The following is a 16604-nucleotide window of genomic DNA, read 5'->3' as shown; positions in this document are numbered from 1 at the left end:
ATAGTGGCTTTGTACATATTCAAGTGGCCTCGAGTGTGAGTGTCCATTTCAGTACCTACTCAATTAATGAACTGCTTTAATTATGCTTGACTTTTTAAATTGGTCATGGCATAAATTATAGGGGATGCTTCTCTATCGATAAAGCATAAAGCTTTTGTGTTTCAAGCGTTTCAAGTTCTTTGCTTATCGCTTTCATTGAAAACGATCCCCGCTACTGGAGGTTATCCTCATTGAAAGGGACTCGCATTTATATATAATAGTAACCTTGGCCTTTATCTCTCAAGTTCAAGTTTAAGGTTTGCCAAAAAATTGATGCATACTGTGCTTGAATAAAAAAACTGCCATTACATATCAGCAATGTGACTTGGAATTTGGTTTCGTATACTTTGTGTACTTTTGTTCTTTGCCCTTATTTTTTTTGCGGGTAAAATTAAAAAAAAATAATGATAAGATTCTGTCACATATTAGAAACATATTTTTTAATTTCTTAGTTAAATTCTATCTATTTATTTGGCATATTTTCTATATATTTTGTAAGCATATGAAGTAATATCTTTGTATCGCATTGTATCTTGTATCTTTAGCCCAACATCGCCCAATTCCAAGCGGCCAACAAGGGCATTTATTAACTAGCAACTGGCAGGCTAATTTTTAATGCTGCTTCAGTTGGCGCAGTTTCTGTTATTTCTTTATTTATTATTATTTTTCTTTATACTTTTTTGGGTCGATTCGGGGCGGAGGCATCGCTGTCGACGGCGTTGCTGGGGCGGAACGAACTGCCATATATACGTTTGCTGTATGTGCATACTTATATACATACGTACTATATAAACCTATTCACAACGATGACGTCGTCGCGATGACCGCATGGTCAAACACAAAAAAAGCAACAAAATAGCGGAGAGCAGCAAAAATGTATATTTACCTAACAAATTCAACTCGACGATCATTGGAAAGCCAGTGTTACAGTTCTCTTCAAAAATTCAAAACTTTGGCAAATGACTAAATTAAAACTGAGAACGTGAAAAGATAGTTTGCATTTGGTATCTTTTAAATTGCAATTGGAAAACCCGTTATCTCAGTACTTGAGGTATCAGATCGAAAGAATTTAGAGAGAAATCGCTATGAACATGGAAAATACATGTGAAAATGCGAGAAGAGCGCCAAAGTGGCGACGAGCGAGGGAGAGGGCGAATGTAAAAAGAGCTCAAAAAGTGATCTCTTCAAGCTGCCCCACCTTGCACACACACACCCACAGCCACAGACACACACACACACACGCACGCACACATGCCGTAATTCGCGCTCATTGTCTGCGCTCTTCTTCTTCACCATCTTCGCTAGCTGCTAGAAAACCTGTTTTAGAGCCACTAATAAAAATGAGAAGAATAAAAACTGTGTGTGGTGTGGAGTTAAGATTACGCCCTTGGACGAAAACTTGGTTCAAATCCATGATGCTTACCTTTAAGTCATAGAAGCCAGCGCAACAACAACAACAAGAAGAAGAAGTCGGGATTCTGCCAAAAAGCGCTCAAGAATCCCAAACTCAAAACTCAGGTAAAGAGAGACAGAGGGCGACGCGACAGAGCGTAAGAGACGTAGTGGGAGCGGGAGAGCGAGTGAGAAGGAGCCACTCAAAACTCGCTTACGAACTTTTGGCTTCGTGGTAAATACATATGTACATACAAAAACAACTACAATGCAATACAATAAAAAAAGGGAAAAAACACGCAGCTTTAAATGTTGAGTTTTTGAGCGCTTTTGTACAGTTAATGTCGCCCACAGTCGTTGTTGTTGTTGTTGTTGCCTGGCTTTTGGCGTCCTCCGATTTCCTCTCCTTCTCCTTTTTTGTTGTCATCGTGTGCTTCGTACATTATTGCATTGCCATTCATTTTTATAATTGCATTAATGAAAACCATCAACTATCAACTTTTGGGTGCGGCACAGTGTGCAAAGTAAAACAACAACAAAAAAAGAAGGTGGAAGTAGCGCAAAGAGACAAACAATTTTGTTATGGGTTTTTTTTTTCTTTCGTTTGCCAGCCAATTTTTCTTATTTTTTTTTAACAATTCCCAGACAAGCACACCCGCACACTCACACACACGAACGGACACTAAAAAAAAAGTGAAGGCAGAGCTAAGACTAATTTATATATTGGCGGAGTAAATAAGAAAATTTTCTACGCGGCGTCAGTTCGTTTTTTTTTTCTTTCGTTTTTTAATATTTTATTTTCAATTCCCGGCGCTCACTAACACTAACACCGATGCACGCACACATACAGTGACAGTTATGTTATACACGCAAAATTTTAAGGAAAAAATAAAAAGAGTAAGTGCCTAAACATCCAAATAACGATATATATTCGCTCGACTTCGAATATGTATCGCGGTGTTTTTGGCGTAGTTTTCAGCAAATACGATTCGGCGGACATACACAACCAGCAGCGCGAATATTTTCTTTTCGAATGCGGAGAGGAACTGCCAGGCTCGAACGGTTACAATCGGACGCAGGGAAACCGGGGTGGCATCGCCGCCAAACCAGTTATCGGATATCGATATGTATCAAAGGAAAATACTAACTATCGAAGGCACATCGCCGATGCGATATTCTTTTTGTATCGATGTTGGCTACCCTTTTTATCGATAACGTTTACTTCGTGACAGTGCTGCCCATAACAGCAAAATATATTGACATAGCAACATTGCGTTTTAATATCGATACAGATATTGGATATCGTTGATCGAACTGGGCGCTGAAATATTCAAATTCAAATAGTTTTCCTTTTAGTTGAAATTATAAGAAACAAACTTAACAAAAACGTTATAGACAAAATACCAAGATATTGAAACGATTTTGTTTTCTTTCGTTTATTCCAACATATTTATTTAATTGGTATTATTGTTTCAAGTATTACACAATATTGATGCCTTTTCTCTTACGTTTTCAATTAATTAATTTATTATTATTAATATTATTATTATAACTAAATATCGATCACATTTCCTTTCAGAACGTCTCTCATTCTCATCGTTATATTCCCTGTTCTCTTTTTGATGCGGAGCCGAACGCACAAACTCCTGCATACACACACTTCCCATCGTCCTAACTAATTTGCAATTATAAATGTCGCATTTAGCGAATTGTTTATTGCTTTTCTTAATTTTTATCGCTCGGGGTCTGCGGGGGGAAATGGAAAGGGGACAATGAGAAAAGTAATATTAAAAAAAAAACGCACAAAATCGAAAGCGAGACTTGCAAAAATCAAATCTGCGCTAATACTACATAATTGGTTACGTGTAAATTAAGGATTTAAGTAGGTTCTATTTACTTCTAGATTTTGCAATTATTATTTGGCTGTTTAAGGTAAACGAAGGAAAACGAGCGAAAGAATCAAGAACCGAAATGGGAGTAAACAATTTGCGTGGCGTAAATGTTCTTTTAGTAATTCTTCGTCGTCCTTTTCTCCCTATACAATGTATATACTTTTCTTTAAATGTGTATAATATTGTCCTAAAAGCCTTAAAAAATATGACGCAGCGGCCTGCAATTCTACATATGCCTATATATAGCCTGTATATATATAGCATAATCGCACATTATTTCTCGGTAGAGCAAAAGGAACACAAGCAAAAGCCATGTGAAGAAGGACACAATGTAAAATGATATCATATCTCTTAATATCTCTCGCCTCGAGCATTCGACATGCATCTTTAGAAGTTAGTTCGTTTTTTAGCGGTTTCGTTTCCGTTTGGTGTTGGGAGGGTTTTTTCTTGGATTCTGGATTTCTCGGGTGGCTGGAGGCTATACGTACAATTTCTATGTTTTCTGTATATTTGTTTTTAGGTACATAACAGTTCTTTTTAAATTGTATGGTGTGGTGTGTGGCTGTCTTGTTTATCGTTCTACGTTACTCCGTACTCCCTATTTCATTAGCTACTTTAGTTAGGTGCGTTGAGTGTCTCCATTCCGGATCCGTACTGCATGCCCACCGACATGGTGAAGAGCCACGCCACCGCCAGCAGACTGCTGCCGAGCAGATCGCCCAGGGCCGTCAGGTAGGGTATGGCCGAGTTATCCGGATCGATCTTCCACTTCCACATCGCGTGCACAATGATGTGCGCAATATACAGCAGCAGCATCACCTGCAACGATCGCCGCATATTAGTGAGTGTGTTTTTGCAGGTTTTGTAACTTATTATTTCGAAACTCACCTGGATCAAACTGGCGGTCAGATAGGAAAGCACAAACACCCAGGTGACCGTCGAGGTGCTATAGTTTATATAGTCAGCAGCAAAGATGAACAGAACATTGCCGGGTATGGACATGGCAATAAGTATCCTCGCTGTCTTCGCATAGGGAACTGAATGAAGAGCACCAATGAATACCCGATTCAATTACAATCAATTATCAATTAAATCTGACTCGAGACCTACCTCCTTTGAAGAGCGCCCGCCAAGGCCACTCGAAGATCTGCGTGTGCGGTGGTATAATCCCGATAATTGAGCTCTGGTGCAGCATTGTGGATATCTTGCTGGCCTGCACCGACACCAGATTGCCGCCGATTCCGTTGATGATCGGTTGGAACACTACGAATCCATTAAACACCTCGACGGCTGCATCCAACACAAGGCCACCCAGACTGTAATGAGATGATGGAACGATCAGTAATCCGTTCAATAAACAAGCCATCACTTAAACACTGCAGTTAGCTGCATTTTAGCCCATTGGAAGTAATTCATTTGACTCCAAGTCCCATTTTAATTTTGATTCGAACAAACTGAAGTGTGTTTGTCTTTTGAAGCTCGATTGCCGCAAATTTCCCAGTCATGGCGAGTAATTACGCCCGGGAATGCAAATCCTACTGCTGATTCTAATTATAAGACCGCTTGACCTGTCGCCAAACACGAGTCAGGGACATCCAGCCGTGTGAATGCTTCCCATGGTCTCGGCTACTTATTACTCCCCACATTTATATAGTATATATAAATAGCGTTCGGAAAACAATCGCCTGGACATGAATTGGCATTAAATGAAACGGGCTGATATATCTAAATATAGCGGACAACTTGACGTCTTTTCTGCTTATCACGGCCCCATTTTTTGTAGTTGCTGCTTTGTACTTTGCTGCTTCTCAGACTCGAGGGTCCATCATCCGATCCGATCGAATTGATTTGATTTGGCAGAGTGCGCAATGCGCAGTTCGCAGTTCGCGGTACGCAGTACGCCGTACATACCCACTTATGCAGAGGGCCGAGAGGACGGGAACCCATCCGCTCTTTAGCACCGGTCGCGTGTACTCGTTCCTCAGCACGATCATCACCCACATGGGCAACAGCACCAGGTAGCAGGTGACCACGATGAATGTGATCCACAGGTGCGTTTCTGTGTGCGAAAAGTAGCAAACATTAGTTACATATATTAGTTATGCAAATGGATAATGCGACTTACTGATATGATCGTACAGCAGCGAGGCGATAAAGGAGAGCAAACTGATGGACACCACATCGCCAATGGAGGCGGCCAACGGCGTGGCCAGGTTGTCCGGATTGAGGCGGTACTTCTGCGAGAACAGGATAACAGCCACCAAAACGAAGTCTAAAATGAAAGAAACCCCGTAATTAATAAGTAAATAAATATGCCATGGAGCGGAAAAGTAGCAAGTGCAATCCTACCCAGCACAAAGCACGACGAGGTGGCCGTGAACATGGCCGAGGCAGTCAGCAGCATCATGTTCTCGAAATAGAAGTCGCCGGTCATGGCCGCACCCACGCTCACCGCAAACATGGCCACCAGAAAGGAGGCCACCGTCGCCTGGACCTGCACCAGTGCTATGTTCCCCACTATCATCCGTATCACGCCCTGTCTGCTGGTCATGTTGCCCAGGTTCACCTGCGTGGAGAGCCGCGATGCCAGGCACATGTCCAGGTTGCCCTTGAGGCCCAACAGCGCCGGCACCAGGATGAACAGCTCGCTTACATTCTTGAAGACATACCATTTCTGAAAGAGTTGAAAAAGGGATTATAACCAATTACTTGTTACACTAACTTATTCTACAAGTAGTTACGAGGGTCGTTTGATAAGTCCGTGACTTTTTGAATAAAATATATTTTTTTCGTCAAAGAAGCGTTTTATTTCTCAACATAATCTCCTTTTAGCTCTATACATTTAGTCCAGCGTTTTTCCAATTTTTTTATTCCTTCCAAATAATAGGTTTTCTCAAGGCCCTCAAAATAGTCGTTTGTTTCTGTGATGACCTCTTCATTTGACCCGAATCTCTTACCGCCGAGCCATTTCTTCATGTTTGGAAACAAAAAATAGTCACAGGGGGCTAAATCTGGAGAATATGCTGGATGGGGTAGCAGTTCGTAGCCCAATTTATGAAATTTTGCCATGCTGACTACACACGTGTGCACCCGTGCATTGTCCTGATGGACAAAAAAAATTCACGAGATCGTCTGCTTTCAATGCCTATAAAACGCAAACCAAAAAACGCAGCTTTCTCAAAATTTTACAGTCAGCTGTTAATCGATAACTGCTGACAGGAGCAGTGTTGTATTTAGAGCAGGTGCGCGGCAAATACAAAAAGTCACGGACTTATCAAACGACCCTCGTATCAAATACCCCTTCACTAAAATGCCGTTTCAACGCCCTAATTAAGTTGCAGCGTACACATTTGCTGTTGGCCAGAGTGCATCGAACATATGACCACATTTATGGGGCGCCATAAATCGCCTGGATGGCAGAGCACCGCCCCTCCAGATTTAGCCAACATTTTCAGCTTAATTCGGGCATTGGCCGCCTGTAACTGGCTGGCTCTCCAGTTTGGCCCAGAACTTTTACCATCAATTAGCGGGCAAATTAAACATTTACTATCTAACACGCATGTACTATGCATATACACTTCGCAGCCATAAATAACATTCTAAAAGGAATTGTGCCAATTCACCAAACACACAAATCGGGGGAAAGGTTTAAAAATAGCCGAGCTCTGTCTGTCTGCTTTTTGCTGATTGATTGAGTGGCTCTTTAAGTCTTGAATCTTGAATCTTGAATCTTGAATCTCGAACCGCTTGTTAAAGTATTATGCGTACTTGTAGCTGATTTCTAATTTACAATTTCCAATTCTATCGTGTATCATCGCACAGGATTATTATTTATGAAGCCAAGCCATAAATAGTTCTTATCTGCATAATTGCAGCAATTTGCTGGTCTTATCGATGGGTGACATATGCTTGCAAAAAATAATGTTAGCACGTCATAATTCATAATTCGATTAACCTCCAGGTTTGTTTACTCCTTTCCCGCTGGGAATTTTCCCACACAGAGAGATGAATGCTGCTTAAATGTGCAATTAACTATTCTGCGATTTACTTTGCACTTGACTTGGTGCACATCTCATTTTAATGCCCCATTGCACAGCGCATTCAGGCAATAGAAAATTTGTAGAATTTTACAATTTAATTTGGTGTAATTTGTAATTTACGCTGTCGTTTCGTTGGGCTTATCGGACTGAAGGGCGATTAAATACCTTAAACTGTATCAGTTTATCAAGGCAATTATATTGCAATTGCATTGCATTTGAACCTGTTTTATTTCATAAATAAATACGAATACTTCGAGTAGGGGAAATACATTTGTGTCTAAAATTCAATTCAACTATTTGAATATCCCATGACATCTTTGCTTCTATTTTATAAATATATCAAGATGGTAAAAGTTAAAGGACTCACCTCAACGCGTCCCAGGACAATGCCAGCTCCGATGGTGCCAATCCCGGCCAGAAAGAACGGAATGGACACCTGCAGCAGGATCGTCGTCCACTTCTCCTGCTTGATGCCGGGTCGATTGAGCGCCAACTTCTCCTCGGAGCTGCCATTGATGCCGGCAATGCTGGAGGCGTCCGCTGCCACCAGGGCACCGGATCCGATGCCACCATTGCCACCGCCACCGCCGCCTGCTCCTCCTGCTCCGCCCGCTCCACCGCCGCCGCCGCCGCCGCTCGCCGCTCCAGGATCCGGTTCGGAGGATGCTATGGACGTCGTGATGATTGAGCTTAGTGAACCGGTTGTCGAATGTGGTAGGCCCGACAATTTCTCATTGTCGGGATCTGGGTTTGCGATCGGTGTTTGTTTTTCGTGGGGGAAGAAACGAAACGGCACGAAACGAAACGAGACAAAAGAAGAGGATTGCAAGATGCGGGTTAGTTTGGATATCAAGGCGCAGATCGAGATTAGGTGTGTGTTCCAAGTGGGTCGCCGGATTAGGTGCTCGGGTCTCTCTCTCATACGTGGCATACATGGCTACTACTTCTATATATCATAATAGTAATTGCTGCATGCATTATATAGACTAGCCTAAGTGCTCGAGTGTGAGTGTTTGTGTGTGTGTGGCATGCATCTAAATTTAGCAGTATTATGCAATTAGCAAGGGAATTAATTAACAATGCAATAAATTAAGCATCTACATGTGGAAATAAATCTATGTGCATGTGTCTCTGATTCGCTGTGTTTTATTCATTTCAGTTTTTTCGACAGTCTCCAGGTGGAGGAGTCTTCTTCAAGCAGAAGCAAAATGAGAAAAAAAAGAAAGAAAAAACTCGTTTGATTAGAATTCTCGCATATTTATTTGCGTTTTCGGTTTCTGTGTCGACTCGTAGCCAAGTTCATAAACCACAAATCGCTCGGCCATAAACAAATTCGCAAGCCGCCGAGACAGCGACAATTAAACATCGCAAAAATAACAATTAAGAATATGCCACAATACGAGTTGAATGGGTATAGACCATTGACTACCCCTTGATTGTTTGCCAGTGGGTAGCAAATGACTTGAAAGTGGGCTTGGCATATCTCTTAAGATCTCAGAATGCTGTATACCAAATTTGATGGGTAGAACTCATTTAATCTCTGAGATCCAAACATTTCAGACTTCAAAGAGGTCATATGAGGTCCCATTTTAGGTAGAACTCATTGCATCCCAATTTTAGTCATATGTACTTTAACTAGTAGAGATCCTTGAAACAGCATTGTGTATCATAATAATACACAATTTAATAACCCCACATACCGCATTTGGTTTGGATTAAGGATCGGTTCTCAGACTTAAGTAGCTTAGAATCGAGAAATACATATTATATTACGGCTGAGGCGGAGCATGCATGGTAATTGGTTGGCAAATATTCCGTGTGTTTAATCGCGAATAGTCGAGACATTCGCAAGCCAGGGCGATTATTGCACGGGATTAATGTAATATAAGAGGAGTACAAAGAATATGGATATATGGTGGTTATATGGATATATGGATATATGAGTATTTGGATACGGAGGTAAATATGTTGTAAAATGAACAAAAAGAGGGGAAACCAGTCTGGACGCTTAAATATAAATATTTGCATATCAAGAGTAAATACAAAAGATAGTAAGATTAAGTCAGCGACGGAGCGAGAAAGATTTAAAGGGAGGCAGAGATAGTAAGAAAGAGAGAGAGAGAGAGAGAGAGAGAGAGAGCGCAAGGAAACCAAAGAAAGAATCGACAATACATATGGTGTTGTTCATCTAGTGTTTTAGTGTGACCAAAGCCTCGAAATTCCCCAAAAAGGCCTATCTACACGAGAGCCTCAGTTCGTCGGTGTTGTGGAACTTATTTGGTTGATTTGATTTTTCTCAACGGGAATTATACTCGGGCTTTATACTTGTATACGTTCGTATGCTTTCACTCACCGTTTCCATTGAAAATGGTAAACAATCGGTATTTATCATCCGGTGCCACATCTAGCGGTGTTGTTGCTGTCAGTGTGGACAACTGTTGTTGGTATATTGGTGGTGTGGCATATGCGGATGGTGGCGTTGTTGATGCTGTGTTGTTGTTGTTATTGTTGTTATTATAATAATTATAATTTGTATTATTGTTGTTGTTGTTATTGTTGTTGTTGTTGAAGAGGCCAATGTTAATGGTGGTGGGCGGGGGATCGTCGCCAGCATTATCGCTGATCGCTTGCGGATTAACGTAGCCCGATAGACGACGCACGTTCAGTGGCGTCAGGCGGTGTTTCAGCTCATTTGACTGTTGCTGTGGTGTGGCTCTTGTGGAGGGTGTTGGTGTGGATGGTGTTGTGGATCCTGTTGCTGTTGCTGTGGCTGGTGTCTGTGTGTCGGCGAATGCTGATGCTGATACTGATGCTGATACTGATGCTGATGCTGGCTGGCTGGTTGGATTGTGCGGCAAGTTTGTCTGTTCGTTGGGCAGCGACATTTTAGCATTGGTTTGGCCTGTGTGCGTCCGTCGTGTCGTCGTGTGTGGGGGTCTTTATGTGTCGGTGTAGAGCAGCCCCAAACGGCGGGCGTGCATGCGTGTGCCTGTTCGTGTGCGGGGGACTTCTCTCAAGCGAGTATTCGCAAATACAACTCATCGACTAAACTAATATTTGAACTAAATCCTGAGTGTCTAGGCTTTCAAACTATATTTGCTTAAAATCAACGCAAACGAAACATTCAACACAAATGATAAGCTGTGCTCTAATAAATATTGATTTTATTTATTTTTTGTTTTTTTTTTTAAGATTAACTTGTCTATGGGCTTTGCATACTTTTTGTTTTGGTTTTTTTCTTTTCTATTTTTTTTTATCAACCTATGACTAAACACAAAAAAGATATCACAAAATGGTTTTATTTTTTAGATAAATAATATAATAAGTTAAGAAAGTTATGGAAAGTGCATTAATTGCGGTTCAGTATTTCTTTCGGTTTTTTGTTTAAGGAATGAATGGAGAATACAAATCGGAACAAGAATTGAAAGAATCCGGAGAATCGTTTGGTTTACATTTTATTGAAAATGTGGGGAATGTCGGGGCGCCGTGTGTCTGTCGCAGGATGTGTGCGTCGTAGTGTCCGTGGTTTTTGGGGGCCAGGATGTCGAACTACTGGGGATAGTGAGAGGTAGCAGGTAGTCGGTACTAGGTAGTGGGTAGTAGGTCGTAGGTAAAAGGACTGAGGCTGAGGTCGAGGTCGAGGTTGAGAGGTTGAGCTTAGTCACCGGACCGTTGATATGGCTGCAAGGCAACAATAACAACGCATTTGGTTTATTTCTGGTTTAAGGCATTCATTAAAATCGGTTTGCATAAGTACTATAGATCATGGATCGGCTGGAACGTGGAATCAATGTAAATCAAGAAAAGCAACAAAAGATCGGGTCACAAATCTACAAAAAAGCGACAACAATTTCGATTTCATTTGCAAAAGTTTATGCCGAATATCCTTTTAGAATTTATCCTTTACAATATTGGAGCATGGAGCATAAGTTTTGAGCTTCTAAGCTCAACTCTTTAAAACCATACGTGGTTATAAAACGCATAGTTTATGTTTCCCAAGTTAGCAACATAATGCGTAGAAAATCGTAATTAATGATGGAGATTATTAATGGCTTTGGTAGATTACAAATGAAGCCTTTGATTCATTTCCTGCCTATGTATGTATATATTTTTTTTCTTTCTGCGAAAATGCGCCTGACCTGCCCGAACATTTGATTTGGAACTTCCGCATGGCCGAGGAGCCGAGGAGCCGAAAGGCCGTGACCAAGATATGGTCAGCATTTGGTGGCTTTCGTTTTTCGAACCTGTTTGCCAACCGTTTTCGAGATCGTTTGCATTTGTGTGTCGATGTTTGGCCGAACTGAAATGATTGGGAGCAAAGGGAAGCGCAGTGCTTTCCAGTTTGTTTGCGGTCCAATAAAATTGCAAATGCCAAATCGCCTTCATTGTGTCCATTGCTCTTTTTTTTTTGGCTTAGTTTTTAGTGAACTTGCAAAAGGCTCTATATAAGGTCTTGACAACATCTCCGTAGCCTCTCACACGCCTGTCGGCGATAAGATTTTAATATGGCTTATTTGCCAACGCGTTGACAACCGTTGGACACAATAAATTGCCGCCACTTGGCTTTGACAACGGGAAACTACATTCGCATACGAGTATATGTATATATTGTATACTATATATTGTACATTGCGGTTGACAGGGATGATTGAGCAGCGATTCTACACTGAATGATCCACTCGAGACTTCTAAAGGGTTTCTACCCGATTTCTCCTTATCGCCGTGCAGTGAAAGCCTTGCGCTCGCAATTCAATATCACGTCACAAATCAGGCCCACGCGTCGGCTACGTAGCAAAAAAAAATATACAAATAAAAATAAAACAAAAAGTACAACTTGATAAGTGCAGCAAATAGCTTAAAGCGCCTGCAGGTTGGTCTTATCTGCATCTACATATGTGCTCTTCAAAGTGTCGCCATAAAACGCAGGGGAAGGTGTTATAAATTGCCAAGATCATCGCATAAAATAGGCAAGTATACAGTGGCGTGCAAGTATGAGTACATGTTTGCAACTTTTGACTATTGGCCTAAATAAAAAAGGTATTAGCTAAGCAAATGAACCCAAATTTTTACTGTTGATTCTTTGATTATTTATTTACAAATTCGTAAAAAAAAAATAACAATAATGTAATTCTTTTCGTTAGGAAAAAAATAAAATTTAAATTAACTCGCATGTACTCAATTATGCTCAATTTGAATTTTTCAACAAAAGCTTATCTTTTAGTACTTAGTCCAAAGACCCTTAATTCTGATGACGCTTTTTATACGCTTTGGCATACTTTCCACCAGATTTTGAATAATTTCCTTCGGAACAGCTTTCCATTCTTGCTGGATTCGTTGCCATAACTCGTGTTGGTTTGCTGCAACCGATTCGAAGTGTCCAGATCGTCTTTTCACAATCGACCACAAATTTTCGATTGGATTGAGATCAGGACTCTGAGCTGGCCACTCCATTAACTTAAAATCTTGATTTCCGATCCATTCCTTCACGATTTTGGACGTGTGTTTCGGATCTCCATCTTGCTGGAATGTGATATCACTCTCATTATAAACGCATTTGTCAACAAAATCGCAAAGATGGGTCTGCAGAATATCTAAATAGTCCTCTTTTTTCATAGTTGCTTCTATTTTCTTTATTGGTCCAATGCTCCACCAGGTAAAACAGCTCCAGACCATGACATTTCCTCCTCCGTGTTTTACTGTTTCCTGTACGTGCCGTCTTTGCAGCGACTCTCCAGGCTTTTTCCAACAATATAGTTTTCCGTCCGACTGGTATCGATTGAATTTTGATTCATCAGACCATATAACTTTTTTCCAGTCGTCCACTTCCCAATTTTTATGTGCCTTCGCAAATTTTAGCCGTGCTTTTATATTTTTATCGGACAAGGCCGGTTTCTTTTTTTTTAATTCGGAAACGTATCCAATACGCTAAAGTGCTCGACACGCTGTCCACTGGCTGACAGGCTTGCCTATAGCTGCAGAAGCATCCTTGGGTCTACAATTCTTATCCTTTTTAATATTTTGCATCATAAGCCGCGCATCTGCATCGGTCAACAATCGACGTGGACCTCTTCTTTGAATTTTGGGTACCGCGTTTCCCCTTTTTTGAACACGAATGACTGCTGATTGGCTTATATTTAACTTCCCTGCTATTATACGCGTCGAAAATCCATTTTCAGTAAGGTTTATCACTGAATCTTCAACATTTATTGGCAATTTCTTCATATTATTTGTTTTAATAGTTAAGAGCCAAAAACACGTGGAGATTCGTACCTTTTTGGTTGAAAACTTTTATATTTATACTTTTATATTAAACTTTCTTAAAAACAAACGGTAAATTCTAAAATTAAACTTTCAGTTGAATGAGCTGTCCACCTTTTGTTGAAAAATTCAAATTGAGCATAATTGAGTACATGCGAGTTAATTTAAATTTTATTTTTTTCCTAACGAAAAGAATTACATTATTGTTATTTTTTTTTTACGAATTTGTAAATAAATAATCAAAGAATCAACAGTAAAAATTTGGGTTCATTTGCTTAGCTAATACCTTTTTTATTTAGGCCAATAGTCAAAAGTTGCAAACATGTACTCATACTTGCACGCCACTGTATATGATGGCGGTTGGGAAATTGAGAAATGAATAGTAGAAAACTTTTAATCTGTTATCAATAAATCTTGGAGCACAATCACAATCACCATTGATAAAACGCTGGTTAAACCTTACAACAAACGCCATAAATTTCTATCGGTGACTAAGTCATTTCCGATGGCAAACTCAGCGCTGCGATGATGGTGTTTTCTTTTGTAAATAGTTTTCGAGACCAATCTAATCGGTTACCAATCTTATTCGATTACCGCTGATTAGTGGGAAATTGGCGAGAAAGCCGCCCGCAGGAGTAGGACTTTACTGCTTTCATCCGGAAACAAAACAAAACCAGCGACGGAACATTTCCTCAACGTCGTGAAAAGCACACTTGTCAACAAGATAATGGAAATTGCTATACTGGCAGCGAAAACATTCCGCATCAATGGTAGAATCAATATTTAAATTGTCAATTCATTTGCCACTTTCTTGCCAGGTGTTAAGCGATAAGCTTTCTTCACCTTTTGCCGCCGTCTGATTCGCATCGGTTTATTCTGGGATATGGAAGATTTATGACTGCCGAGATAAAGATGGAATTAAGGCATGCTTTCATATCCAGCAGTTAGGATTTTCCACGTCGTCTTATCCAACAAGTAGCTAAATCACTTCCCAAATATATTTCACCCACAAACAGCAGTCAATTGGTTGTAAAAGACCCAAAAAAAAAAAAAGAAACTATACAGTCAGCTATTGATTATTTACTACAGTTCGATAAGCTTATCACAGGCCCATCACAACTTTAAACTGGCGGGGAAGTAAAGGCCAAGTCGACAGACTATATTTACGTTACGTATACGCAGCGTGCCCAGAAATATCTAGTACGTTAATTAGCGCCACTGAATGCCTAATATTTTTTATGTTAAATAGTTGTATTTTGTATTTCACAAGCACGGAGCAATTCTAGCTGCAAAAGTCGCAATTTAAAACGAGAAAAAGAAGACGGCGAAAAGAAAGAGTAAATATTCGCATTACGTATACGCAGTGTTTCTCATGCGGCGACTCTGAGTTTTTCAAGTTCAAAGTCAAGACAAAAAGAAAACACGTGGGTGGATGGGCGCGTGTGGGCGTGGCAGTTCGTTTGGCAGTTCAACTAAATTGAATTTGGTTCCCTTTTTTTTGTTTGTGTTTGTCTCCCGGCTGTTTGCATGCGGAACTGAGAATCGCAATTATAAAGTCGGCGGATCGGTGGGGCATATAAATGCACCTTGATTAGTGGATCAGCCGCCGCCACCGCCATCGCCATCGCCACCGCCGGCAATCCAAAACACAATCGATCGTCAATAGACTTTGCCGCCTTTCAGTCTTGGTTTCTGCCCATTTCTTTTTTTTTGTTTTCTTATCGTTGCGGTGGGGCAGCAGTAACCAATTGATTTTCAATGGTTATTGTTTTACGATTCACCCGCTTAAATGTCAAAAGTTGTATTCACCATATTATTTTTATTTTTTTGGATTTTATCTTTTTCCTTGTGGTTTTATTTTCCCTTTTTGGTTTTCGGTTCGCAGACGATATGTCTGCGAAATTCCAGTTGGGTATGGAAATTTACAGAATGCCACGATCAGGTTTTATTCGGAACCAGTTGCAATTGTGCATTGCCTAAACCGAACTAGTTCACTTCTTTGATTTTGCTCAAAATTAATATGTATATTAAAAAAAGGAGAATTTTTAAGGTAAATTAAAGGAAATTTGCTTACAGAAAGTATGTACACTCATATTTAGGGATATTATATTTATGGATATTATATTTATTGATATTATACTTATGGATATTATATTTATGGATATTATAATTATCATGTATATTATAATTATGGATATTTTATTTGAGGATATTTATGGATATATACATATATATTTATGAATATACACATTTATTTTTGTGGATACAACTTAAGTGAAGATCTCAGGCTTTTTAAATGTTAACACGAAGCCAAACTGAATATTATTTAGGTAAATGCCCAAACATTAAAAACTAAATCAGGTTTCAAAGTGGTAAAACGAGCGCTCTTGTCAAAATAAATGAATAAAAACTAGTTCAGCTTTTTAAGGCTAGACACGAGTCCAGAGAGAAATTTCAAATTACCCATTTAATTGCGAAACAAACTACAAAATAAGTGCAGCCAATTGTTTACAGTGCAAAATAGAACATAATTTGTTTATGACCCACGCTTAAAAGATTTCAACACATAACATACACTACATATCTGGACTCGTAAAAATGTTTGGAAAATATCCAGACAGTAATCTCTGAATCCACAAGATAGTTTACGATGAGGCGCCCTATCATAAAACAACCAACCCTATCTGAGGGCTTCACACAGAGATATTTCTTTATTTTTAGGGGATGATGTAGTATATGATTAACCGAAAATAAAGTGCCATAAACCAGGCAATCTGAATCTGAGCTGGTCAAGATCGCAAGGTTGAAGTGAGAAGTCCAAAAGCAGGACTGATAATAAATCAATTAACTGGCATTTAATTACTTTCGTTTGAATTCTGCACGCCAGTGATTAGATTGCACGAATAAGATTAATGACAGATATATACATATTATATATATATAATAGAAGCAATCAAAATCACAAGATTCGGCGAGATTCGGC

At 39.9% G+C, this 16604-nt stretch overlaps 2 protein-coding genes across 8 annotated transcripts in view; both read right to left on the bottom strand.

Annotated features, from left to right (window-relative positions):
- LOC122625113 (neuroglian) overlaps positions 1-2505 on the bottom strand; it is a 36010-nt gene extending 33505 nt beyond the window's left edge. Inside the window, exon 1 of the mRNA XM_043805017.1 lies at positions 2434-2505. The gene's annotated coding sequence lies outside the window, so the exon portion shown is untranslated. The remainder of the gene's footprint in view (positions 1-2433) is intronic.
- A 1303-nt stretch (positions 2506-3808) lies between these two features.
- LOC122624845 (solute carrier family 41 member 2) overlaps positions 3809-16604 on the bottom strand; it is a 28309-nt gene continuing 15513 nt past the window's right edge. For 4 of the 7 annotated variants that reach the window (XM_043804575.1, XM_043804578.1, XM_043804577.1 and 1 more), the window contains 7 exons: positions 7731-8107; positions 5673-5997; positions 5449-5595; positions 5235-5382; positions 4434-4639; positions 4212-4360; positions 3809-4142 (listed from right to left, as the gene is read on the bottom strand). In XM_043804575.1, the coding sequence (XP_043660510.1) occupies positions 3939-4142; positions 4212-4360; positions 4434-4639; positions 5235-5382; positions 5449-5595; positions 5673-5997; positions 7731-8107 (1556 nt within the window). In that variant the 3' untranslated portion in view covers positions 3809-3938. Of the gene's footprint in view, positions 4143-4211; positions 4361-4433; positions 4640-5234; positions 5383-5448; positions 5596-5672; positions 5998-7730; positions 8108-9716; positions 10746-16604 lie in introns of those variants that run through there. The other 3 variants (XM_043804574.1, XM_043804573.1, XM_043804579.1) reach the window with 3 other exon arrangements.

Source organism: Drosophila teissieri, chromosome X, assembly GCF_016746235.2.
Source record: "Drosophila teissieri strain GT53w chromosome X, Prin_Dtei_1.1, whole genome shotgun sequence".
NCBI classification, from domain to species: domain Eukaryota; kingdom Metazoa; phylum Arthropoda; class Insecta; order Diptera; family Drosophilidae; genus Drosophila; species Drosophila teissieri.
Note: the sequence above shows the minus strand (reverse complement) of the source record. Positions and strands in the feature narration are given on the sequence as shown.